A 24,458-nucleotide genomic window follows, 5' to 3' on the forward strand; every position below is an offset into this window, starting at 1 on the left:
GTGCTGGACGTGACTTTACCCACCTAACTGTGCCACACGCCCGCCCCCGAGCTGACCGCAGGGTGCAAGGGCTTCCGCCTGGGGAGGCTGCGCCATGGGCCCCTGTGGAGACAGGGGACCCCTCGCTTCAATGTCACTGTTGATGGGGGACCAGGAGCAGTGCCTGAGCAGAGGATCGCAGGCGGACGCTGGACGGGCACAGGGCCTGAGGCTCGCCACGCCCGTCGTCACCAGGCCCAGCTGTGCGTCTGCCCAGGCCGTCCTGAAGCCAACAGCAGGACAGAACTGGGCGTTCGAGCGGCTCACTGGGAGAGGTCAAGGTCATGTGGGGGATGACGGGAGAGGGGCCGAGGAAGACGGAGTCGGGTCTGCATCCGCCCGCCAGGCCCGTCCCCGTCGCCGCGTGCGGCAGAACTGCCTTCTTTTCCAGGCGGATCCAGAGCATCACTGAATGATGCTCCACTGCGTGTGCCCGCCCCGTTTTCTTGATCCACTCACCGGCGACGGGGTCTGGGCAGCGGGGCGATGCTGAACAGGGGCGACGCTCGCTACGTGAGGCGGGTATGCTCCAGCGCTCTGCACGGCGTGGCGCCCGCGGTTAGCGACGCGGTGTCTGCACTTGAAAACCGAAGAGAGCAGATCCCGTGTTACGTGTTCTTACTACAATAGTAAAAACGTAAGACACAGGGCTGACTCCTGTGACAGGGGAGTGGGAAGCAAGGAGACCGAGTCTGAGGTGTCGGCAAGCCCACGGGGCACCCACAGCAAAGGCTGCCCCCACAGGGACTTGGGCAGCACCGCCTGCTCGGCCCGCCGGGGACCAGCAGGGAGAGCGGGCTGGGCAGGGACACGGGCAGATCCAACGTGCCCGGCTGGCAGCATGCCCTGCTCCCATTCCCACGAAGGGAAACCGAGCGTGAGTCCCCACAGCCGAGGGCGCTAACCCGGAATCAACCTCCCCCACTTAGAGCCCAGTGTCCGCATGGCGTCCGCACCCCCAGGGGCGATGAGGCAGTTTCCTCTTTGTCTCTTAGTAAGAGTTTCCAGAGATGGAAATGGCTCCTTTTGATCGACCAGGGAGACAATTACTCATAATTTAACTATATAAAAATCCTACTAGGTATAAGGACGACATTCCTATTTCCTCAAGACAGAATCCTTCTTATAAACGTAGGAACTTAAGATACATGGTAATATTATATATAGGATGCGTTATGATGTTATATAGTTATTATGTAGCTATGCTATACATAGTATACGATTTAGAGCATAGAATTATATGTTATGTGATAATTATATATGTACATGTGATTTACAGTACGTAGTTACTTCATTTTAATGAAGCATGGCATATGTGTACATGTGTGCACACACACATATGTACATGTGCCTTTTCCTGCTATTTTACAAACAGATCCCTGGCAAACGAACGTATTGAAAGGAAAACTTTTTTTCCTTTTAAGATAATTGATTGCATCAGCTTTCCCTTCCTTTAAAAATGCCTTTTAAATTTCCTACGGGGGAAACAAAAAACGCGACAGTGAGGTGTGGAGTGACACTTAGAATTCGAGTCTTTTGTCCGCAGAGGCGACCGCTCTGTGCCCGCAGAGCTCTGCAGTCTTGACAGCAGCAATTTGGGACGGCTGAATTTGAAATCGTTCGAGCAAAGCTTAGCCAAAAGTTCAGTATTTGTCCTGCTAAAGTTGGGAAATATTAAGAAAATATTTGCTTTTGATCTTGGTTATTTCGTGGAAAGGTTTCAAGAGCAAAGCGTATGTGCTCTCAGCAGGAATTAAATGATTAGAATGCATTATTGGGATCTGAGAGGCTGCAGTAAAATTCTGAAAAATAGACCTGGGTGGTATATAAAGTCATCAGTATTGTTTGGTGATTCCTTTTTCATGATTTTTTTTTCATATTTTACTAAATATTTTGAGAATACTGGTTTCTGATACTGGGAATGACAAGAAATTTTTATGGGGGTTTCCTGTGTGGGGTGCTTGTTTTCTCAAACAATAGGCACCTTTAGACCCCAAAATCGGGCGAATGCACTGGAATCTGGAATACCTCTCTCTGTGCTCTGTGAGGGTACGTACGTACTCAGGCATTCACATACATGTACATGTACACCCTGCACACATATCCGCACGTATGCATGTACATGTGCATGACCACACATTCACACATGTGCATGCATATGTGCATGCTCACGTGCCCACACATGTGTGCATACCTGCATACTTGTGTATCTGCGCATGTGCATGCATGCCTGAACACACATCTGCACACGTGCATACATGTGCATGCTCGCACATTCACTCATGTGCATACGTGCATGTTCACGTGTCCACACACGTGTGTATGCCTGCATACTCATGTGTCCGCACACATGTGTGTATGTGCACGATCGCACATTCATGCATGTGCATGTATAGGTGCATGCTCGTGTGTCCACACGTGTGTATGCATGCATGATCGCACATTCACAAGTATGCATATGTGCGTGCTCACATGTCTGTGTGTGTGCGTGTATACGTGCTTACTTATGCTTCGTACATGTGCACGTATACTGCGTGCTCGCGCATTCACACACATGACGCATGTGGCTGCAGACCCACGTGACTGCACATAAAAGCACGATTTGTTTCTAGGTTTCTCGTTAGTAGCTTCTGTCATCTGTGCGTCATGCTCTTGTGTGTGGAGAAGCTGAATGCGTGTTTGTCACTGGCGTCTGCCCCGCCGCACACGCAGTACCTGGGGAGCTGTGGGGAATGGGATGCTGGCCGCCCCTGCTGGCGGAATCAGGGCCTCGGGCGCGGGCCTGGGAGTTGGCGCGCTTTGAGCCCCGCGGATGACGTGGCGGCGGGCTGAGCCACACGCCCTCCGTGTTAGCTGGCGCCCAGTGCATGTGTGGGACAGACCCCACCCTCACTGTCCTGGCCAAGTCCTGTGCTGGGTGGTGGCCACCCAGCTCGCACCGCTGGCTCCCCGGAGCGTGACCCCTTCCCGGCCTGCTCTGCCAGCCGGTGGCCCCCGCCCTCCCCTCCCGTGCCCGCTCCCCGAGCGGCACCCCGAGTCTGCTCCCTTGGCCGTCGTGTCTGTGCCTCCTACACTGCGGGTTCCACGACAACAGGGCTTTGTTCAGCTGTGCAGTGCAAGCGTCTGGCACGTTCTAGAAAGTGCGGTGGCGGGCCGGGCTCCCCTGGAGCGGACCCCGAGGTAGGGGGGGCGCACGGGGTGTTCATTCGGGGCCCCCCACCCTCGTGCGCCCCGGCCAGCCAGGCGCCTTCATCAGGGACTGAGCTGCACCAATGACCAAAACTCTGTCCTGCCGCGGCCGAACGAGCCGCCTTTTCATGTCGCCTTCGGCTTCCCACCCGTCCAAAATCTAGGCAAATGCCCGGAGTGTTTACGCACCCGTGAGTGGCCATTTTCCGCTGTGTCTGGCTTATTCGTTTTCGCTCGTATGAGTAAGGACTGGAATCTGGCGCCTGGAAACCTTCCAGTCCCACGGGAAGCCACGGCCCTTGCCGAGTGTCCCCACGTCCCACCGTCATGGGGTCCCAAGTGGGGTGACAGAGCCAGCCTTGGCCGCGCCAAGGTGCTAGGTGACAGGTGGCACACTGTCTGTGGGCGCCGCCTTGGAAGGCGGACCGTCCAGAAGCCCGGGCGGGAGGGAGCTTGCCCCTCGTCCGGGAGGAGCGGCGGCCTCGCAGACAGGCGCATGGTCCGCTGGGCCGGGGCCAGGACCGCCCGACACAGACGCGGCGGCCGTTCGCTTAACGAGCGCCTCCCCCAGCCTGTGGCCCACACGCGGGTCCGCGGGGCCTCGGCTCCAAACATTTCCCTCCAAACGTGTCTCGGAAGCAATCGGCTTCGCTCGGATCGCGTACTCGTCCCTTAGATGTCGTCCCCTAGATGTCCCCAACTGCACAGCGTCACACGCCGAAGTCACCGCAGATGTGCCATCCCCCTTGTGAGTGCCAACGTGTCCGCGTGCCGGTGACGATCTCCCAGCACTAACGACGTACCCTTCACGTAGGGCTTGGCGCTCGTTTGTCATCGCCCGATGCTGACGATGGCAGAAGAACCCTCTGTTCATTCAAGATTTTAGCGCTGCTAAGGCAGCTGTAAACCATCCACTCCGGCTCATTTTATCAGACTCTTAAAAAACGTGTCGCGCTCGAGCCCTGTGCTCATTGAGGGAATGCTGATTCAGTGCCGCGTACTCGTCCCCGCCCGCCGCTCCCGTGTCACGGTCATTCCCCGGCCGCTCACCTGCCACCCGGCAGAGCTGGCACGCGTCTGTCCCTCTGTTAGCCGAGTCCCTGGGACGCGGGTGGGGTGCCCACAGCCTCGGGTGGGTTAGTGCGCCCGAGACGTTACCTACAGCAGTGAAGCCAAGACCGGGGAAGCTTCTGCCACCGCCGCTGGTGGCGTCTGGTGCGTCCCCATACGCGGTCAGGACAGCTCTCCAGGAGTGTGCGGGGGACAGCGCCCGGGGCCACAGACCGCGGGAGGGGAGGGGTTAGAGGCGGCAGACGGAAAGCGATGTGCCCGAGGTCACAGAGACAGCCAGGGTCTCTGACTGGCTCTGGGATGTCCCCTGAGGCCGCGGCCACAGTTGTGGGTGTGAATATGGACATTCAGACGTAAGTGTACAGATGCGTAGACTCTGACGGTGGAGTTAAAGGCCCCGTGCGTCTCCTGGGGCTAATTTCGAAGCGTGTGTACTTTATGCGACACAGTGAGCAAAATCAAACAGAAGTTTGCTGGGAAAACTTACAGACAAAGCAGCAGCACGCGGTGCCCCGAGCCCGCACGGTCCCACAGACGGCGTGTGTGGCTTGGGCACCACGGGCCGTGGCCCCAGGGGACAACCTGCCTGCGCGCTGTGTAAATTATCCGGGAAAGGAGAGGGCCCCGGGACAGCACGTTGACACTGTTCAGAGAGGAACGTTCTGGCCAGGGAGGGGGCTGTGTGGCAGGGGCGGCCTGCGGGCCAGCCGGGACACACGCTGTTCGCTGCTGGCCATCAGCAGGGCGGCCCCGCGCCGGGAGTGAGCACCTGGGTTCCTGACAGCTGCTGGACGTCGCCCCCGCTCCAGACACGTCTCCGTGTTACAGCGGCGTCCGCCGTGAAGCGTCCGTCGCGCTGGCCTGGAGATTGAAGACGTCGCTTCACCGTGGAACAAGTAGCCGTGAGCCAGGAGAGCCGTGTCCTCTGCTGGCGTCGTTCAGACCCACGGGGCCGGTTTCCGGCTCAGTTTGGAAACGGCGGAAGGAAAGGGTTTTCGGGGCGTGTCTGTCCCTGGCTGCCCTGGTCACGGCGGTTTCTCTTGGGAGCGGGCGTCCCGGAGGGCGCTTTGGAGCCGGCCCGGGCTCCCCACGTGTCAGCGTGCGCGACCCCGTAGACTGGGCCACACCGGGGGCACGGCCCGCGCTCTCCGAGCCGGCCGCGTTCTGGCTCCGTGCGGACCGAGGGGAAAGCCTGAGGCCGCGTCGGCAGACGCCAGGCGCCCCCCTGTCCCCCCAGCTGAGCCAGCCAGGCCACGTCCCAGGGGCCACACGCTGTTGTCACCCTGCCAGCCACAGTCACTTAACTGCGATGCACTGAGGACATGTGGTTACGCCAACAGCGTGTGCCGGGGCCCCTCTCAGACGGAAACGGGTCTGCTGCCAACAGAGGGGCCGGGGGCACAGGAAACGGGGTCTGCTGTCCGAAGGAGGGGCGGGGGAGCCCTCACAAGGCGGGGTGAAGCAGATGTCCAGTTGAAGACCACACGATCCTGCCCCCAGCAAAGCCAGAGCAGAGGCGGGAATGAATCCAGATTCAGAGTGCAGGCGTTCCCACCCTACGGCGAAGCGACCACGTCCCCGACACAGGGCGAGGGACGGAGCCGGACGCAGGGAGCACCTGCAGAGTCCCGTGGAACTCCAGGACGGCGACGCCAAGCCGTGGGCGTGACGGCGGGCGGTGGCCGGCAGGCGGGGGACGCGGCGGGGGGCTGGCAGGCTTTGGGGCGCTGCGGTCTCGCGGTGGGCACATCGCAGACATCCCGCCTCGTGCGTTACTAACGATGCGTGCACACCGTGTGTGAAGTCACGACCGCACGTTTCAGGGGTGGAGAGCCGAGCGTGCAGGGTGAGACTCGGGGTGCGGGCTGCGCGTGGGCTGAGCGTCACAGGGTGGGGGGCACCGCAAGCTGCTCTGGAGGAGGGGGGAGCGGTACGGGAGACCCGCGGGAACGGGGACAGCTTGCGGGAGACGTGCTGTGAGGACGTCCCCCGTGGAAGCCAGGGAGGCTCCTGCCCCCGCTGGCTCAGGGTGCTCCCCAGGGCCGATGCGAGCAGAGCAGAGGGGGGCAGCACAGCATTTCCCTCATGACCGCGAAGCGGCCCCTGCACTCCAGGGCCGTGGCCTCGGGGGAGCACGGGAGGAGGCAGCTCCCTCCCGCATCCGCTCGGCCTTCTCCCGCACGGGGCCTCGTCCGTCCTCACTTTTCACGACCCTGGGGTGTTGAAGGGAACCGTCCAGGTACGTCGTAGGGTGTGTCCCACTTTGGGTCTGTCTGGCGTGTTCTCACTTAGTGGACGCCATGCCTTCTAGGCAAGCACGGCCCTTGTGACATGACAGGACAGTGCCGTAGTCTGTGCTGGTGACTAACTGATCGCTGGTTACAGGGTGGTGACCGTCACTGATCGCTGGTTAGGGGGTGGTGACCGTCACTGATCGCTGGTTAGGGGGCATCTGCCAGGCTTCTCTGCCTCAAGCTCCTTGTCCCCATGCGGCTCATCTTGGGTGGTGGAGGAAGCGGCCGCTCTCAGACGTGCACGCCCGGCGTGAGCATCCAGTGTCGATGCTGCCTCCAGCTCTCACGCCTTCGTCTGCCTCACCAAGTGGCCAGAGTGGCTTCCTAAAAATGTAACTCAGGCCGTGTCCCTCCCACACAAAACATCCTCGTGGCCGTAGGCAGGCGCCCCGCCAAACACAGGCTCCACCCCATGGCCTGGCAGGCCTGTCACCACACTGTCTCCCACTCCGGCGTCAGCCAGAGTGTCTTCCACTTGTTTTCTGTCTCCAAGATGTCACACTCATTCCCACGTCCACCTGTGGCACGCGTCCCAAATGCCCACAGCTCGGGGACTCTCGTGGTTGACACAGGACTTAAGATCCGGGTTTCGGCTAAACTCTCTGTCCCCACGCTGTCCCCACCCCCCAGCAGCGCCCACCGCTGCAGCCCGTGGTTCCCTGTCAGTGTTTGGATCCCGCCACTATCGAGAGGTAAGTCTTGGCCTCCGAGGACACAGTGGCTCCCTAGTCAGAAACTTCGTCTCTGCATTGGCTGCTGTGTCTGCAGCACCGAGGACAGCGCCTGCTCACACGGGTACCAGAATGTCGGCGGCGTGAAGTCCCTCTGTCGTGTGCCCGTGTGATGCTTAATGCTGGTCACACTCACAGGGGCAGGACATCAGGGCTGGAGGGGGGGCTGCTGCTGGCATCTCGTGAGCAGAGAGCAGGGACACTGCTAAATGTCCCACGGGGGACAGGACGGCCCCGCCACAGAGCGGATCCAGCCCCAAACATCGGGAGGGCTGGGAACAGCCTGGAGCAGTGCTCGGCCGGGGCCAGGCCTGCTTGACCATGTTGTCATGAAAACTGTTGGCTGACGACTGCGGGAGCGCCCTGCGCTCTGGTGACGCCGGCCACATGGCGGTGGCTTTGAAAACGAAGTGAGTATTCGGAAGGCGGCTCCCCAGACGCGGGCAAGGCCGGGGAGCAGTGCAGGGGGTGCGAACGCGTTCTGTTTCGACTTAAAAATAACAACTTCCAGAGAGCGCCGTTTCAGGGCTTTAGAGGGAAAATATGCCATCTAACGCGGATGGTTCCAGAGACGCCAGGACGTCCCTGTGCAGCGTCCCCAGGAAGAGGCCCAGTGGGGTGACAGCGCAGTATCACCTAGTAACGCCTCGTCCGAGAAGCAGGTGCAAACGTCCCTCTGGCGGTCTGCTTCGGGGCGGGGGTGGGCAGAATCTCCATATCCTTAGCTCTAGCGCTTTAGAGAAAGGACAGAGAAAACATAATCAGAAGAACATACATTTCGCCGTGAGTGTTGGTGATACCTGAATAAGATTTCTGCTCCTACAGCGTTTAAACAGGAAAAGGGGGGAAATGGAAATAGCACTAAATTCGCCTCAGTGAATTTGTGTGACCGTGCTCGCCAGAGCCAGAAATGTTAGCTGTGGCCCCATCCCGGGCCAGGGCAGCGGCTGGGAATGGAATTTGAAAGGGGGTCGGGGTTTTGGTAGATGCCCCTTCCGGCCCTCGGCATTGTGAAGTGGCAGTTGACAAATCGCTGGACGTGTGCGGCTGGTCATAGATTGACAAGGGACGGACAGAGCTCGCCGGCTCCGCTGGACTGAGGCAAATCCCGGTTCATCTCCCACAGTGACGGGAGACGGAGGGGTGTCGGGCCCCGGGGACGCTCTGCCCCGTCTGGCTCCTGCAGGAACCCCGCTCGGCTTGTCCGTCCTGCCCAGGGCACGGCCCCGGGGGACGCGGCCGGGTCCTTCCCAGGGCCCCCTGGCGCCGAGCCTGAGCCGGGCCCCTGGTGCACGAAGCTCCGTGAGGGAAGACCGGGGAGCGAGACACGGTGCAGGGCGACTCGCGGCCGCGTCACCGCAGCGTGGCCTTCTCTGCCCTGTGGGTGTCGCGTCTCCTCCGCCTCTCTCCAGACAGACACTGTGACTGCAACCGGGGCGTCCCGCGAGGGACCCCAAGCAGCCGGGCGCGTCCCTGTCCCTCTGCGTCCTCCCGCGGTCCCTGCGGGACGTGACGAGGACGGACGCGTCTCGTCCCTGTCCCCACGCACAGGTGTCCGACCACTGCGACTACGTGTTTGTCAACGGGAAGGAGATGAGAGGCGGGGTGAAGGCGGCCGTCACCTTCTCTTACCAGCACCTGCAGGGCCCCCTGGAGATGGCCGTGTGGGCGCCCCGGCTCCCGCTGCAGATCGAGGTGTCCGACGCCGAGCTCAGCCAGATCAAGGGCTGGAGAGTCCCCGTCGTCCCCAACACGAGGTGCGTGCGTGTGCAGGGCCCTCTCAGACCCCGGGTCGGTGCGACTTGCAGGCCGCTGGCTCCGGCCTGGCGGGGTCTGGGGCTCAAGTGGTCCCCCCGAACCGCGTCTCCTGCCCCCCGTCTGGAGCGCTGAGCTCGTTTGCCCTGGGGGGCGAAGTCGGGAGCTTGTCACCTGTGTTCTCGCTGTCACTCTGATGGTGTTCGGTAGAGCACCAAGTCCCGTCATCCACGCCAGGCCACCAAACGGACAGCACAGACAGAGTTGCAGGACCTCAGGCTCTGGGTTCAGACACGGCCACCTCAGAGGAGGCCGTGCGTGGGGACCCACAGACGTGCGGAAAGGCGGGGGCTGCACGCACAGTCGCAGCGGGGCTTCTTGGAGTCTGCGGACCCCGCACAGCGTAGGGACACGATGCCTACCGAGGGCACTTCTGCAGTCCGTCCCTTGGCCATCCCCCCTGGTGCCTGTGGGAGAGCGGGGGGCTCCAAGGATGAAGCTGGGGCCCTGTGTGGCCAGAAGAAGGTCTCGGCCAGGTCCGTTCCTAACCACGCGGGTCCGCGGTGCTGGGTTGGGGAGCACGGTCGTCAAGGCTGTCAGGACAGGCGTTGTGGGAGGGACCCACGTGGAGCTGGCTGAGGGTGCCCGCGGCCCACCCCAGACGCCGTCTGCCCCCCTCAGACATGGCAGCAGGACGGGTTTGAGAGGTGAGCAGCTGCTGTCGCAATGATGCTGGGAAGGGCTGACTCGCCCGGCCACCCAGCCCCGTCCACGTCCGTCCCCCGGCCACCCAGCCCCAAGGTTCACCCCACCTCCTCGCCACCCGGCCCTTCTGTCCACGTCTGTCCCCAGCCCAGCCACCCAGCCACCCAGCCCCAACCATGTCTGTCCCCCAGCCCAGCCACCTGACCCTGTCCATATCTGTTCCTGCCTGGTGCCTCAGATGGAGTCAAGTTGTCACCTTGCTCACGTACTGGTCTATAAGGCCATACCTGTTAGTTATCTGTTGTTACATAATTTAGTGACTTGTCCCACGACCGAGTGGCTTAAAAGAACGTGTCCCCTCGCAGGTTCCGTGGGCCAGAACTCCAGGCGTGGCTTAGCTGGGTCTCTCACGGGGGGCGATCCCGAGGTCAGCAGAGCTGCCGTCCCATCTGGAGGCTCATGGGGAAAGACCTGTGTCACGCTAGGTGTGGCCGTTGGCAGGTGTCCGCCTCCCACGGGCTGTTGGACTGAGGGCCACCGTTCCTTGCGGGCTGCGGGCCCGGGGCCGCTCCCAGGTTCCAGCCGTGTGGCACATCCACGGGGCGGCTCGCGGCTCGGCGGCCTGCTCCCCCAGAGCAGGAGAGGCGGGCTGAGGACAGACACCGAGCCAGACGGAAGACAGAGCCCTTTAAACCGGAGCCCGGCAGGAACACCCCGCGCCTCCGCTACAGCCCGTCGTTGGAGGGAGGGTACGGTCAAGGGGCGGGGGCTCCGGAAAGTGGGTGCCAGGATGTAGGGTTCACTGGGGACACCTTAGACCGCTACCGCCCGCCCCCACCCATCCGGCTGGTCAGTGCTCACGCCGCCCCGTGGCCCCCCATTCTGAGTGTGGCCAGGCACGGCTGCCTGAGCCCACACCGGGCCGGGCTCGGGCCCACTCATGACGCAGCCCCTGACCGTCGGCCCGACGGGTCTGGACCTGTTAAACTGCACGGACCCTTTGACAGGCCGGCTCGGGACAGCGAGGACGAGGAGGGCGAGGAGCGGCGCGGCCGCGGCTGCACCCTGCAGTACCAGCACGCCACGGTGCGCGTGCTCACCCAGTTCGTGGCCGAGGCGGCTGAGCCCGGGGGCCACCTGGCCCACCTGCTGGGCTCGGACTGGCAGGTGGACGTCACGGAGCTGGTGGCCGAGTTCATGGTGGTGGAAGAACCTCGCGTCGCTACGCTGCAAGGCGGCCCGGTCCTGGTCGGCCAAGGGCTCGGGATGACCGCCGTCCAGGTAAGGAGCCCACGGCAGGGCACTTCGTGGCCGGAGGACGGCCACCCATTGCATGTCACAGGGCTCGTTATGCCCAGCGGGGCGCAGGCCAGCGCTCACGGTCCCCGCTGGGGGACCCGCGTTCCCGGTGCTGGCTGGCGGGCGGGCCCCGCACTGGCGCCAGGAGCCGGGGGGAGGAGTTGGCACGGAGCATGCACTGGGTGTCGTAGTGGGGACTGGGCCACGCCCACGACGACGCGGGATGCATCCTGGTCGGCCACCTGCTCCCGAGCCCCACCCCCCTCGCTTTGGATCCCGGGGCCCCCCGCGTCCTGAGTCCGCGTACGCTTTGTCCTGGTGACTCACACCTCAAGCTCCGTGTCACTGGCTTTGTCACGACCAGGGTTAGAAGCCACAAAGGCACCCGGGTGGACCGTGGAGCCGGGGGCACCAGCCGCAGGGAGCCCTGGTGTCCTCACAGGCCTCGGGAAGAGGAATCGGTCAGGACGCGGTGGAAGGGTGCTGGGCCCGTTTCCTGCGGAGGTCGGGGCTCTGTGGGCGGAGGGGAGAGGGAGGAGCGGGGCCTGGCCCTGTCTCGGGGTGCCCCCCACGCGGCACCACCCCAGGCCGCCCCGGCTGTGCAGAGGAGGGAGGCGGGCTGCTCACGTCCGCGGCAGCTACATCTGGTGGACGGGCGGGTCGAGCGAGTGTCCCCCAGTGTGGGGCGTGGCCTCCCGGGACACGCGGGCGAGGCGGGTGGTCCATGGGCTGACGGCGTCGGCCGCGTGTGAGAGCGAAATGTGTAAACACCCAACTAGCACGTCGAACCCACTGTTCCTGATGCCATGAAGTTTTCCCAGCGAAGCATTTAGGAAGAATAAATAACCGTACACAGATCCGCACTGGATAACGGCGGACGGCCGCCTCGGTGGGAGGCGTGGCGGGCGCTCACGCGCGAAAACGTCGGCCCTTCTCTCCGGGGCGAGGTGTGGGCGCCGTCCCCTCTCACGGCCACCCAAAACACACGGCTTCCACGTGCAAGGTCGGCTTTCGGAAGGCGACCTCAGAGGCACGGGCTGGTTCCTGCGCGTCCTGGCTCGTTCGTCTGTCCGCCCCCCAACCCCCCACGCAAGGGACGTCGTTCACGCGACGGCAGGACTTCCTGGGACCACGAAAGGCTTTTCTTCGCCTTGTTGGTTTTGCCTTTCAGATCTTGTCGCCGCTGTCAGATGCCATCTTGGCCGAAAAGACCATCGCTGTGCTGGACGAGAAGGTGGCCATCACGGGCCTCGGGGTCCAGCTGGTGACAGGGCTGTCACTGTCCTTGCAGCTCAGCCCAGGGAGCAGCAGAGCCATCTTTGCCACGGCAGTGGCCCAGGAGCTCCTGCAGAGGCCCAAACAGGTGTGCGGGCAGGGCGTGGGGCACCGTGGGGGGCACACGCCGGGGGGCTGCACCGAGTGTCCCTCAGTCTGGAGCCAGGCTGTGACAGGGCCTGCTCAGCCTCACGCTTCCTCATGTCCAAGACAGAGGAGGCTGTCGCGAGTGAAGGCGGCAGAGCCTGGACCGAGGCTCGCTGCCCGCGGAGCATGGCGCCAGGTGCGTTCCACAGCCACCTGTGCCGGCGCACGTCCACCTGTCCGGACGGCGTGGCCCGGGTGCGGCTGTACCTCATGGGCAAGCGGTTTGGGGAGGGAGGGACAGACTCCGAGGCAGTGACCGCAGCCTGCTGCTTGTCCCTGCAAGGAGACGGGTGCGGGTGTGGGGTGAGAGGGAGGCTGGGGGACGGCTCCACCACCGCGGGTCAGCTCAGGGCAGGGACAGACCATGCTGACATTATGGGGTGACGGGAAGCTGGGGGACGGCCCCCAGCACTGCTGGTCAGCTCAGGGCAGGGTTCATGCATGTGTGAGCATGTGTGTGTATGTGTGTGCCTGTGTGTGCAGTGTGTGCATTTGTGCGTGGGTCTGTATTTGTGTATGTGTGCGTATGTGTGTGCACGTGCACGGGTGTGCGCACCTGTGTGCATGCATTTGTGCGTGTGTGGATGTCTGTGTACATATGTGTGTGTGCATGTGTGTGTGAATATGTATTCTGTGTGTTGGTACAAGGGTTTCCAACCACAGCGCACCGCTTTGGGGTTTGGGAATGTGGGGGACCCCCCTCCTTGAGATGGACAGACGTTATTTCTTGGAAGGAACGTGGAGACCCTCTGAGCCTTGCCTCATGAACAGACGGCGGTCTCAGGCCAGCGGCCCCCTCTGCGCCATGCAACGTGGCCGCCCCCCGCAGGGCTGCTGGGGGGGGGTCTTCTCGGCTCCCTCGTCGCCAGAGAGCCTCCCAGGCACTGTCCTGAGCAGGCGCCTGTGGTCTGGGCCCCTGTCGCAGCCACCAAGGCTGTGAGTGAGCAGGAAGGTGCCCCAGGACACAGAGACTTCCTGTTGTCTCTGCCTTACCGGGCACTTCACGCCGCCGTCGGGGTCAGCTCCCCATCCCCTTCGCTCCCTTCGCTGTGCAGGCCTTCGGGTTAGGAACGCTGACGAGGGTGACCTCGGGGACAGGTGCGAGTTCTTTTCGAAGGCAGCCCCCCAGCTCAGGCCGGCATGCAGACGCGTTACTGGCAGGAGGCAGAGCCGGCCGGAGGCGTCCTCCCGTCTGCCCGGTGGTGAGACGTGGCGAGCACCAGGGCACAGGGCCCGTGAGGCCAGAGCGGACCCGTGTCCGGCCGGCGGAGATGGCCCCGACACCCGCATTTCGGGGGGCCCGGTACGCCCCTGAGTGTCCTGCTCCGGTGCTGTGGGGCTGATCCGCGTCTTGGCCCACGGCCCCTGCGTGGTCTCCCGTCCGGCCAGTGCCCAGCACACAGCAGGGGCCGGCTGAGCCGCGGGGACGGCAGAGGCCTGCGGTCACGTATCGGGCGCCTTCCTCAGCCCCAGACGCGGAGCAGACGGCCGTTCTGCCGTGGCCGGGGCTCTCTGGCTGCGGGAGCGAGAAGCCGCCGAGCAGACACGGGTGGCGCGGGATTCGTTACGGGGCCAGGCCCGGCCGGGGGCTCGGAGGACGCAGGGCCCGGCAGCCCCTCCGCCGGGTCCCTTTTGTCTCGTCAGTTTGCTCCAGCCGGCGAGCGCTGGGCCCAAACCTTTGCTTTCACACGCCTGCCACGGTCACCACGCCCCGCAGCCTCCTCCGTCCTCCCACTGACCGGGGGAGAGAAGGTGGCCCTGGCCGCCTCAGGGCTGCTGGGCCATCGGCCGCGGCAGCAGCTGCCTCCCGGTCCATCCGTGAGGCCGGGCCGGCCGGCTGCCTCTCAGGCCAGCTCATTGCTCTCGGCTTGGGGCGGAGCAGGTCCCCTAAGAGGGCGGGTGGAGGGAGGGGCCATGGGCCACGTCCCTGCCGAGCACGAAGACCCGTCACCGAAGGGAAGGGCTCGCCTTAGGCCGGAGGCCGCCACCTCCATGCGGTCTGCCTCGTCAGTCCAGTCCCGAGAGAAGTCGGTCTAAGGCTACAAGGTGAAAGGTCAGGAGGTAGAAGTTGGGCCCACCCCGTGGCCACCCTCGGTCTCCCCGGGGGGTGAGGGAAGACGGTGGGCAGGAAACAGACCGCGGACACCGCGTCCCTCTGCGGCCGGCTGGTTTAACGACTCGTCCCCGAGCCCAGCCCTGACCCCGACCCAGTGCCCACCCACCCCAGCCGGCCCCGAGGAGGCAGGACAAATGGAGCCGCACGAAACCGAAGCCGGCGGCCGAGACCCCTCGTCCGGGGAGGGGCTTCGATCTGTGTCGTGACTAACGAGTGGGGACTCGCGTTACAGCAACTTAAAAATATTGCGACAGACGTGCCCCCCGCGAGCGCGTAGCACTTGTCAATGGTCCCGCTGGCCGTGAGTCTCCCGGCACGTGACTGATCACTGTGCACAGCGGACCCCGCCCGGCCGCGGACTCCGTCTTTCCGGCAGCGGCTCAGGAAGCGCAGCAAACCTCATGGCGGGCCGCTCGTCACGCACGGGTCACGCTGGCCATCGCCCTTTTAGTTTTGCTGTTTGCTTCTGGTTTCACGTCTTTCTAGGAATTAATTTTCCTTCCTGCCCTTCGCGTGTCTCACCTCATTTCCGCTCTGCTGCGGCGTGTGCCCTTGGTCCCCGTCACGCTGCTCTCCCGCGGCGTCTGTGTGACTGAGACTCGGTGCTCGGCACGTTTCGGGCTCATTCTGATTATCTCACCCAACAGGAAGCAGCCATCAGTTGCTGGGTGCAGTTCAGCGACGGCTCCGTCACCCCCCTGGACATTTACGATGGGGAGGCCTTCTCCTTGGTGGCCACGTCCTTGGACGAGAAGGTGGTCTCCATCCACCAAGACCCCAAATTCAAGTGGCCTCTAATCACGGCCGAAGCCGAAGGACAGGGCGCCCTGGTGAGCGTCGAAATGGTCATCAGCGAACCGTGCCAGAAGTCCAAGCGCAGGAGCGTGCTGGCCGTAGGGACGGCCAGCGTCAAAGTCAGATTCGGCCAGAACGACGCCGGCCCCAACGGCAGTGACAGCAGACACGCGGGCGCCCGCCTGGAAGACAGCACCAGTGACGAGAGGCCCCACAAGCCCTTGCAGGGGACGGGGCCAGGAGAGGGGCAGGTCCCCGGCAGTCCGTCTGTGGGCCTGGCGGAGGGACGAGGGTCCATGACGGAGAGGCCGCCCATCCGCAGGAGCGGCGGCCAGGGGAGCCTCTCAGATGATGACAGCCACCCGCAGATGGTCGCCCCGGGCTTCACCAGCTTCCCTGCCCAGGTGGGTCGCCCCGGGAGCGACAGGGGGACGGGGGACAGTGGCCCCGCGCCGGCCTCTAAAGGCCTGAGCGACCTGGAGATCGGCATGTACGCCCTGCTGGGCGTCTTCTGCCTGGCCATCCTCGTCTTCCTGGTCAACTGCGTGGCCTTCGCCCTCAGGTACCGGCACAAGCGAGTGCTCTTCGAGCGGCAGGGGTCCCCAAGCCCCCCGCGTGGCTGGCTGGGGCTGGGCCCCCGGGCACAGCTGCTGGACAGCCACTTGAACTTTGCCTGCCCCCCCGACGAGCAGGTCACCGCCATCGGCAGGGCCGTGGACCTCGAGGACAGCGGGTATCTCTTCGGTGCCGGCTCCCCGAAAAGCATCAGCGTCAACGGGCAGCTGCCGCGACCTGCAGGGCCCCCGAGCGCCGAGGGCAGGGGTCAGAAGGGTGAGCCACCCACGTCCCCCACCTCGAAAAGGAAAAGAGTGACATTCACCACCTTCACTACCGTCTCCTCGGATGGCAGGCAGCCCCGCATGACGCGCGGGGGACACGCAGGGCGGGGCTGCCGGGATCCGGCCCCCGGGGGCTGCGGAGAGCCCCACGGCTCCACAGAGAGGCTGCACGAGCACGCGTGAGCCGGGCGTCCGCAGGCGGTGGCTCCCGCTCACCTCCGGCCTCCGTCGGGGACGTGCAGCAGTGCCTGGGGAGGACCGGCCAGTGGCACGAGGGACCGCGACACCGCGGGCAGAGCCCCGGCTCGCGGCCCGGCACGGCGTCCAGGCGGACGCGGGGGGCTCCTCGTGCATGGCGACACTCAGCACTCGCACGAAGCACGGGCTTCGAATCTGAGCACCTGGCCTCCCGGAGGGAGCCGTCCACCTCTCGCTTTGCTCTGAGTGGTGGGCATTGTGATACCCCTGTGGCTCGGCCGGTGGCGGACCGCGGAGGGAGAGGCGGCCTCGCCAGCCCCGTGTGGCCGGCAGGGGTGGCGTCAACAGGGAGCAGCGCGCCAGAGGCCCCCGGGCCGCCCGCTCTGGGAGGCGCCACTGTGAGACATTAACCCCGGAGCCGGGCGGGCTGGCCTGGCCCCCGACAGAGCAAGGCCGCTGCTGAGGACCGAGGGGACGGCGGGCTAACAGAGGGGACGGCGGGCAAACAGGCCACCCACCCTTCGGAACTCGATGCCGAGCACACACAGGCGGAGTCTCTGTGGATTCGACCTGTGCTTTTTGCGTAAACGGGGGGCGGGGACTTAGGATTTCAGCCGGGTCCAAAGCCAGGCTTTGGCGGCAAGTTCGCCATGCTCATCCCGCGGCCTGCACTGCCACCTGTCCGGAGGCCGGTCACTCGTGGGCAGCGGGGCCGCAGCCGGCCTCCACAGAGGCCCTTTATCCTGCCGTGGACTTCGTGCCGGCTCCCAGGCGACAGTGCCCAGAGAAGCCCCACGGGTGACCGCACGCCGCCTCTGCAGGGGCTGGTGTCTGAGGGTGGACAGCGTCACGGGGGACGGACACGAACCAGGACGCACGGCCGTCGCTTGTCCAGGAAGGAGAGACGGAGTTGGGGGTCGGGGGGTGAGCGGACTGTCACCCCGACCGTCACTCTCTCCCAGGCAGAGGACGGCCGCGGGGCCCTTGCTGACCCTACGGAGCCCGAGAGGCCGAGCCGTTCAGTCAGCGTCTGTCTCTGGCTCCTCCCGTGACGTTCTCTGGGACGCTGCCCTCTCGTCCTCTTTCCTCTCTCTCTCTCTCTCTCTCTCTCTCTCTCTGTGCCTCACGTGGCTCCCTCCGTCCCCACCCCCGGCCCCGCTGACCGTGTGGGCCGCGCGTGCACCGTGCCAGCCCCGTGCGGGCCCTGGACTCTGCCCTCCACCGAGGCGCTGTCCAGCTCTGCGGCTGGGTTTCTGCTCCTGTCCCACGTCCACGGACCTTGTCTGTTAGGGATTGAGCGGTGGCCCTGTCCGATGCCACGCCTTGCCTGCAGCAGGCGCCCTACCTGCCCCGTCCCGGCCCGCGGCCAGCCCCTCCGCGTGCAGAATGCACTGCGGCCCGCGAGGTCGTAACGTGTGTTTATAAACCTGCCGACTGAGCACCGCGTCTGCCTGCAGCGTGTTTCTGCCCGTCCGTTGTCCCACCCGCCGGTCCCCTCCCGAGGGGCTGTCGTCAACGACAAACGGCTGTCCAAACGCCGTGGCCTCTGGTGAACGGGACACAGATGTCAGGTCTCGGCACAATCCAATTACACTTCGGCATGGCGGAATGCCACTCCGCTCCGAGGCGACATGACACACGGTGACAAAGTGCGCTGTGCGCTAAGTGTCTCTCCTTCAGGACCTAAAAGGGTTTGCAGATCAATCACATGCGCAGCTCCCCGCTAAATGCCCGCAGACGGCCGGCGGTGAGGGCGGCCGGGGCAGGCCGCGCGTGTCCCAGCCTCCGCGGGGGCCGGAGCGGGGACGATGGCCCCGTCCTTCCCTCACACGCCAGATGTCGGCGCCCCGAGGCGGGTGTGAGCCCGTGGGGACGCCGGGCTGGGTGAGAAACGGTCCCTCTGATCAGGGCAGCCAGGACGGGTCGGGGGGAGGAGGCAGCCACACAACGGCCCATACGCCGCAGACCGCACCGAGCAGCGGGTTGTTCGCCTAGGCCACTGGTGCTTGCTGAGCACCTACTATGTGCTAGGAGGTCTTGCACACGGTAGGGACAGAGCAGTGACTATGCCAGACCCGAGCTCACCCTCAGACACCTTGCATCTCGGGCGGGTGATAAACACGATAGTTTTTGTTTACACTAAGTTATAAAGGACGACGAAACAGGTCACAGAACCAGGACCGATCGGCACTTACCAGACTGGCCGCAGGATGGCGCTGTCTTAGGGCCGCAGCTGAGGTGCTGTTGTCACACAACCCGGGGCGTGGCCTGTGTGCCCAGACGGAGCGAGGAGACACGTCTCGCCTGAGGCTTCGACGGGGCGTCTTCTGAGCAGGGCGAGTGACACCTGGCCCGTCCCCTCGTTTCTGCCACTGTGGGGCCCCGGCCCACGAATTCACACCCCGAGCCAGCAGAAGCGGGTCGTCGGCACCCCCCAGCGAGCACTGGGACTCCGCACGGCCCTCGGCGCTGGGACCCGCCACCTGCACGGGCTTCCGGGGCGGCCCCGGCCGGGCCCGCACGTGGGGCGGGGGCTGCAGGCCGGGTGTCCGCCGTCGCTGCTGCAGGCGCAGGCAGGCGGGCTCCTCCTGAGGCTGCGGGGGGCTGTCCGCTCCCGGCCTCTGTCCAGCTTCTGGTGGCGGTGACCCTCGGTGGGCCCGGGTCTCCCCCTGCACCTTCATGTGGCACTGCCCACATGGTGCATGTGCCGTGTCCGCACGTGCCCTTCCTGTACGACCGCCAGGCATGTAGGCTCAGGCCACCCCGCTCCCGCAGGGCCTCAACTACTGATGCCCACAAGGCCCCGGCTCCAAACCAGGTCACGCCGAGTCCGGGGAACGTGTGAGTTTGGGCGGGGGGTGGGGGGGACGCCATGACGCCCGTAACAGCAGCCTCTGGCCAGAGGGTCTTGGGCAGCTGAACCCATCAGCAGACAGAGGGCAGCTGACGGCCACAGGGACCGGCCAGGGAGAGGCCACTGGGCTCCCAGGGGTGTGGCTCACCCGTGACAGCTGGCCTCGGCCCCCCTCACACCCCCGTACGAACGAGGCCGCAGCCAGACACCCTGGCAGGGCACGCGAGCGGTGTCTCTGTGTCCCTCCGGGAAGGCTCGTAATGTGAAGTAACTGACCCGTTTGTCACCTCCCAGGATGCAGGCACAGCTCCTCGCCAGTGCCTGCTGGCTGGGGTGGCAGCCGCCGAGGCTCTGGCAGGACAGCGGGGGGACTGGGGTGCCCCCAGCACGGCTGTGCCCTGCAGTCCGGTGGGAACTGACGGCCTGGGGCTGACGGAGGGGCGATGGAGGCGGGGTCAAGGGCAGAGGACGCTGCGGCCAGAGGCCCAGATCCGAGTCTCACGTGGACCGGGGGGCCCCGCCCGGCCCGAGGACCCCCCATCAGGCTCCCGCCACCCGCCCTCTCTCAGCGCACCCAGGGGATGCGGGTTTGGGAAAATGCCGATCCACGTGTCAGGCCGGAGACGGGAGAGCGAGCGAGGGGGACAGAGGCTCCTGCGTTTCGGGAGGCGTGTTCGTCGCTGCTGAAACAAATCGCCACCAGCTGGCGTGTCACACGCAGGGACGTGTCTCTCACCCCCCGGGGGCCACGCGTCCAAGGCCAAGGAGTCGGCAGAGCGGGGTCCTCCTGGAGCTGTGAAGGGCCGTCTTCCGTGCCTGTCCCCAGCTTCTGGTGTCACCGGCCACTGGGGTCCCTTGGCGCGTGACACACCACTCTCATCTCGGCCTCGGTTGTCACACGGCCTTGTCCCAGTGTCTGTGGCCGGATTTGCCCCCTGACAAGGACACCAGCCACTGGGCGAGGGCCCGCCTGATCCGACATGGCCGCAGCTCAGCTCGATTCCGTCTGCAAAGACCTTCCTAACGGATAAGGCCATCGGCAGGAACCGGGGTTAGGGACTCCCACGTGCCTCCTGGGGGACGCGACTTCGCCTACTGCGAGGAGACAGTTGTCCCCGTGCGACGGAGGAAGTCCCGTTCTGATGTTCGCTTTAGAGAGAATTTTTTAATTGCAAATTGTTATTCAAAAGTTTTATAAACTCGGCTTTAGCCAAAAAAAATAACTAGGAAGAGAGACAGAATGCCTCACTTCCCAGGACTGAGCCAGCAGAGGGGCGTCTGAGGTCTGCAATGGCTGCGCCGGAGCGAGGTCGGTGCACCCAGGCAAAGCGCTCCCCACGCACCCCCCGAAGTTCCAGCCTCAGAGTAAACATAGGGCCTGTTTCCACAGATTCAGGAAAAGTCCCTTCGTCAACCCCTTGCTGGCCACCTTGAGTCACAAGCCAAACATAGACCTGCCACCTGCAAAATATAAACATCCAGGCCTTGGTCCCCCTCCACCCCTGGAAGCCGGGGGCGGGGCGAGTCCCCCCAGAACCCCAGGGCTCCGAGTCAGGCCCTGACAAACCTCTCTGAAAGCCTATGCCATGCAGCCCCCTGAAGCAGCACAGCAAAGGCTGCTGGGCTCACGAACTCTGGCTCTGTGTGTGTGTGTTACGTGCACGCACACGCACACACACGCACGCGCACATGCAGTCAGCCCTCCGTCTACACGCATTTCGCGTCCACAGATTCACCCAAGCAGGGATCAAAATACTCAGAAACAAAATCCCAGGAATGTCCCTGCAGCCCAGCGTGACACTGCCAGGCTCCGAGCGCACGCGGAGCACACGCGGACCGGGTGCCGAGACTGCGTGCACAGCACACACGTGCACACGCACGCACGCGTGGCCGTGCACACGCGCGATTCCACACGCATTCCCTTCTCTCTCTCGTGTTCCCCAGAGACGGAGCTGCCGGACAGGCAGACGCTGTCACAGAGTTTGTGGCGTGACCGTCCGCGGGCAAAGCGCATCCTTAGGCACTTCGGAGAAGCCTGCGGGTCGAGAGCAAGGGTTTGGAGTCCGGGACAAGGACTCAGGCTGCCGCCGAGAACCCCGTTTTACAGGAGAAGCGGCGAAGACAGAGCTGAGATTGGGTCTGAGGGGCTCTGGGGTGACCCTCTGCTTCCCGGCCGTGCGCCCCGTCCACGTGTCTCTGCGGGCACCATAACCGCACGCACGGTGCAGGGCGGGGGGCAGAGGATGGTGAACCACGGTGCGTTGCCTGGAGACACGACACCCTCCGTGAATGGCGGGCGTCACTGTGAAGGTCCCTGGGTCACCTCGCATGGATGAGGCGGCTGGACGTTGGCGAGTCTGAAACCCTCGAGAGCTGCACACAGTGTGGCCGGGGAGGCCCCGCCCGAGGAGCATCCGCTCCCTCTGGGGCCGCTCCGCCCTCTGCGATGCTGACGTACAGCGGGGTGCGGGACGGTCCTTCCAGGCTGGGTTTACGCTCCAGCTCTTCAATGCCACTTCCTGCCCTTGTATCTCCTGCCTGCATCCCAGCGTCAGGCCCCCCAGCCCCGGTGAGCCCTCGTCACGACCCTCAGTCCTCGTCCTCACCGCCCCTCCCCGCCTCTAGTCCTGGCCAGCAGCCTTCCTCAGCGCCGGGCGCCCGCCACGCACGGGGCAGGTCCCCAGAGCCAGGCCAGGCCCTCGCCCCTCGCCCGGAGGCGCTGATCTGCCGCCTGGACATCGGCAGCTGCGTCCCCGAGCCCTGGGCACAGCGCCGGCTCAGCGCGGCCCTCGGCTGTGCGTGCGTGGCCGAGGGCCACCTGGGAGCAGCGCTCCAGGTGATGCCGTCTGGGGCGTCCCTGCCACCTGTGGCAGAGGGGTGGCGAGCAGATGGCACGGGGCAGGCTCGGCCGCCGGCCGCGGACGCCATGGCGAGGGGCGAGTGAGCAAGCGGAGGCCCAGGCTCGCCCTGTTCCCGTGCGCAGCTATCTGGCTACCCTACCGAGTGACACCCCAAAAGAGAAGGACCCCCTCTCCGAGATCACAAGGCGCGGGCACAGACGGAGGCGTGTGGACATCACTCTTCACGGTGACGAAACGCTACAAACGAACTCAAAGTCCATCGACAGCGCTGGTCACAGCGTCCGCGGGGCCCTTCTGGGGTCACGGCCAGCCCCCCAGCCCCCACGTGGCGAGCGCAGCTGCCGAGGCCCACGGACGCCGTGTCTCCGAGCTTCGTGCTTCGGGTCCGTCTTCCCGCCTGGGGGGTGGACGGACAGGAAGTGCCACCTCGGTGTGAGGTGCGGCTCCTCCCGCCCATGCAGCCTTTAAATTGGGGCTGGCTCTGTGGAGGTGACACTCTGCCATGTCCACAGCTCGGCGTCACGAGCCCTGCTCCTTCTCGCTCTGGAACGTTCTGCCTGCTGGGGCACGAGCCACACAGACAGTACAGGGGACCCAGCTGTGCCAGCCGAGGCCCCAGACTCCAGAGACGCCGGGCAGGGTGATGTTCCCTGGGGGACGTGGCGGCGTGGCATCCTGCCCAGGCCCTTGCATCCCGGCCACCAGCCGTGTCACTCAGCCACGCGTCACGCCCCGTCCTGACTCCAGGCCCCCCCGAGTAAGCCGCAGCCCTGAACCTCACACGCCACTTCGAATCAGTCTCAGGCATTTTGCTATGTCGCCCCCAGATTGCAGGGAAACGGTGAAGCACGCGTGTGCGAGGTCGCACTGGGCGGCCGCGGCCGCGTCTGCCTTGCACGGGACGAACCTCGGTCCCACGCGCTGTGAGACGAGGCGCGGCAAGCGTGGCCGGGCTGCGAGGGCCCTGCCGGGGGCACAGGCGCCTTCGCCACGGTTTCCCGACGAGCAGAGCGCGTGGCCCCCCGTGCCAGCTGCGTGACGCGATGGCATGCGGTGTCACGCGACGGGCCGCGTGGCTCTCCGTTACCTTGGGGGCGCAGACGGGGGACCCCCACATACGGCGCTGTTCTGGCAGCCGCGCCCTCAGAGGCTCTCCTACCCGCAGACACACTCGTCATGCCCGTGACCGCGGGCGACCTCGGTGCTCGAGAAACGGGGGGACACGGCACGGGAAAGGCAGAAGCTGGCGCCAGACCCCCGGGCCCAGACCCTCGCTCCTCCGTTCTCGAGTCAAACACTCGGGGAACGGACCGGGCTTCTCCCGCTGTGGGCCTAACCTCTCAGCGGGGGACCGCCGGGCCGCCCCCGACGGAGCGGGCAGGGCACCCTGCTTAGAACCACCCCTCCCGGCCAGCGCTCGGTGACGCTGCCCATCAACTGCCGTGTCTTGGAAATACCTACCGCATTTGCCCCGAGGCAAAGTACCTGGCGTTTGCACCGAGGAGGCTCGTGGGAGACGGTTGGGGTTCTCGGTTGCAAGCAACGGAAAGTGACCCGTTATCGGGAAGATTCGCCAAGAGCTCGGAGGACCGATGGCGGGACAGACGGACAGCGGGGAGCACGGAGGGCTGGCGGCGGATCCCCCGACGCAGGCGGCACACGCCGCTCGTGTCCCCGCACGGGGGTGACCTCCGCTGCCCTCGCCCCTCGGCGCCTGCCACTCGAGAATCGGAACTCCCGGAGAAAGAATCGCGCTGGCCAAGCCCGGCCACGTGCTGCCCGCGCCGCGTCACAGGGAGGGACTCGCTCCGCCCTCCACGGGAGCGAGCCAGGCACAGAGAGCCTCCCCCAGAGCCACCGCTCGGGTCAGACGGCTGAGAAGTGACGGTGTCACACGGCGGTAGCCGCCACCTCACTGCCTTCCGAGCCGTGTCCCCACAGCTTGTCCCCCAGCGGTCCTACAAGAATTCAGGCCTCGCCTGGCAGCCGATGGGACCTGGGGCGAACCCCCGACTCGGAGGAGCGTGATTCCTTCTTCCCTTCCCACTTCTTCTAGTGCCTGGACTCGAAGAGTTCGTGAAGTCGAATATGGCAATCGGGGCCACCTATGATTTCCCGGGATGTCACAGTTACAGTGGCACCTTCGAACCCAGCCATCCGTCTGCGTGGCCTCTGGCGTGTGGCTCAAGCTCTTGCATTATTCACTCCATTTATTTTAATACAATATTTGGAGCTATTTCAGTACATTTGCTGAGAGAGTCTCGTCATTTTCTTTCCCTCTGCCAGTGTC

General features: G+C 64.6%; 1 protein-coding gene across 1 annotated transcript in view; it reads left to right on the forward strand.

Annotated features, from left to right (window-relative positions):
• Positions 1–16,438, forward strand: part of TMEM132D (transmembrane protein 132D) — a 360,724-nt gene extending 344,286 nt beyond the window's left edge. The window contains exons 19-22 of the mRNA XM_039879485.1: positions 8,876–9,081; positions 10,792–11,065; positions 12,255–12,446; positions 15,269–16,438. Of these exons, the coding sequence (XP_039735419.1) occupies positions 8,876–9,081; positions 10,792–11,065; positions 12,255–12,446; positions 15,269–16,438 (1,842 nt within the window). The remainder of the gene's footprint in view (positions 1–8,875; positions 9,082–10,791; positions 11,066–12,254; positions 12,447–15,268) is intronic.
• Positions 16,439–24,458: the final 8,020 nt, after the last annotated feature.

The sequence above is a fragment of the Pteropus medius genome, unplaced genomic scaffold (assembly GCF_902729225.1).
Source record: "Pteropus medius unplaced genomic scaffold, Ma_sr-lr_union100, whole genome shotgun sequence".
Taxonomy (NCBI): Eukaryota; Metazoa; Chordata; class Mammalia; order Chiroptera; family Pteropodidae; genus Pteropus; species Pteropus medius.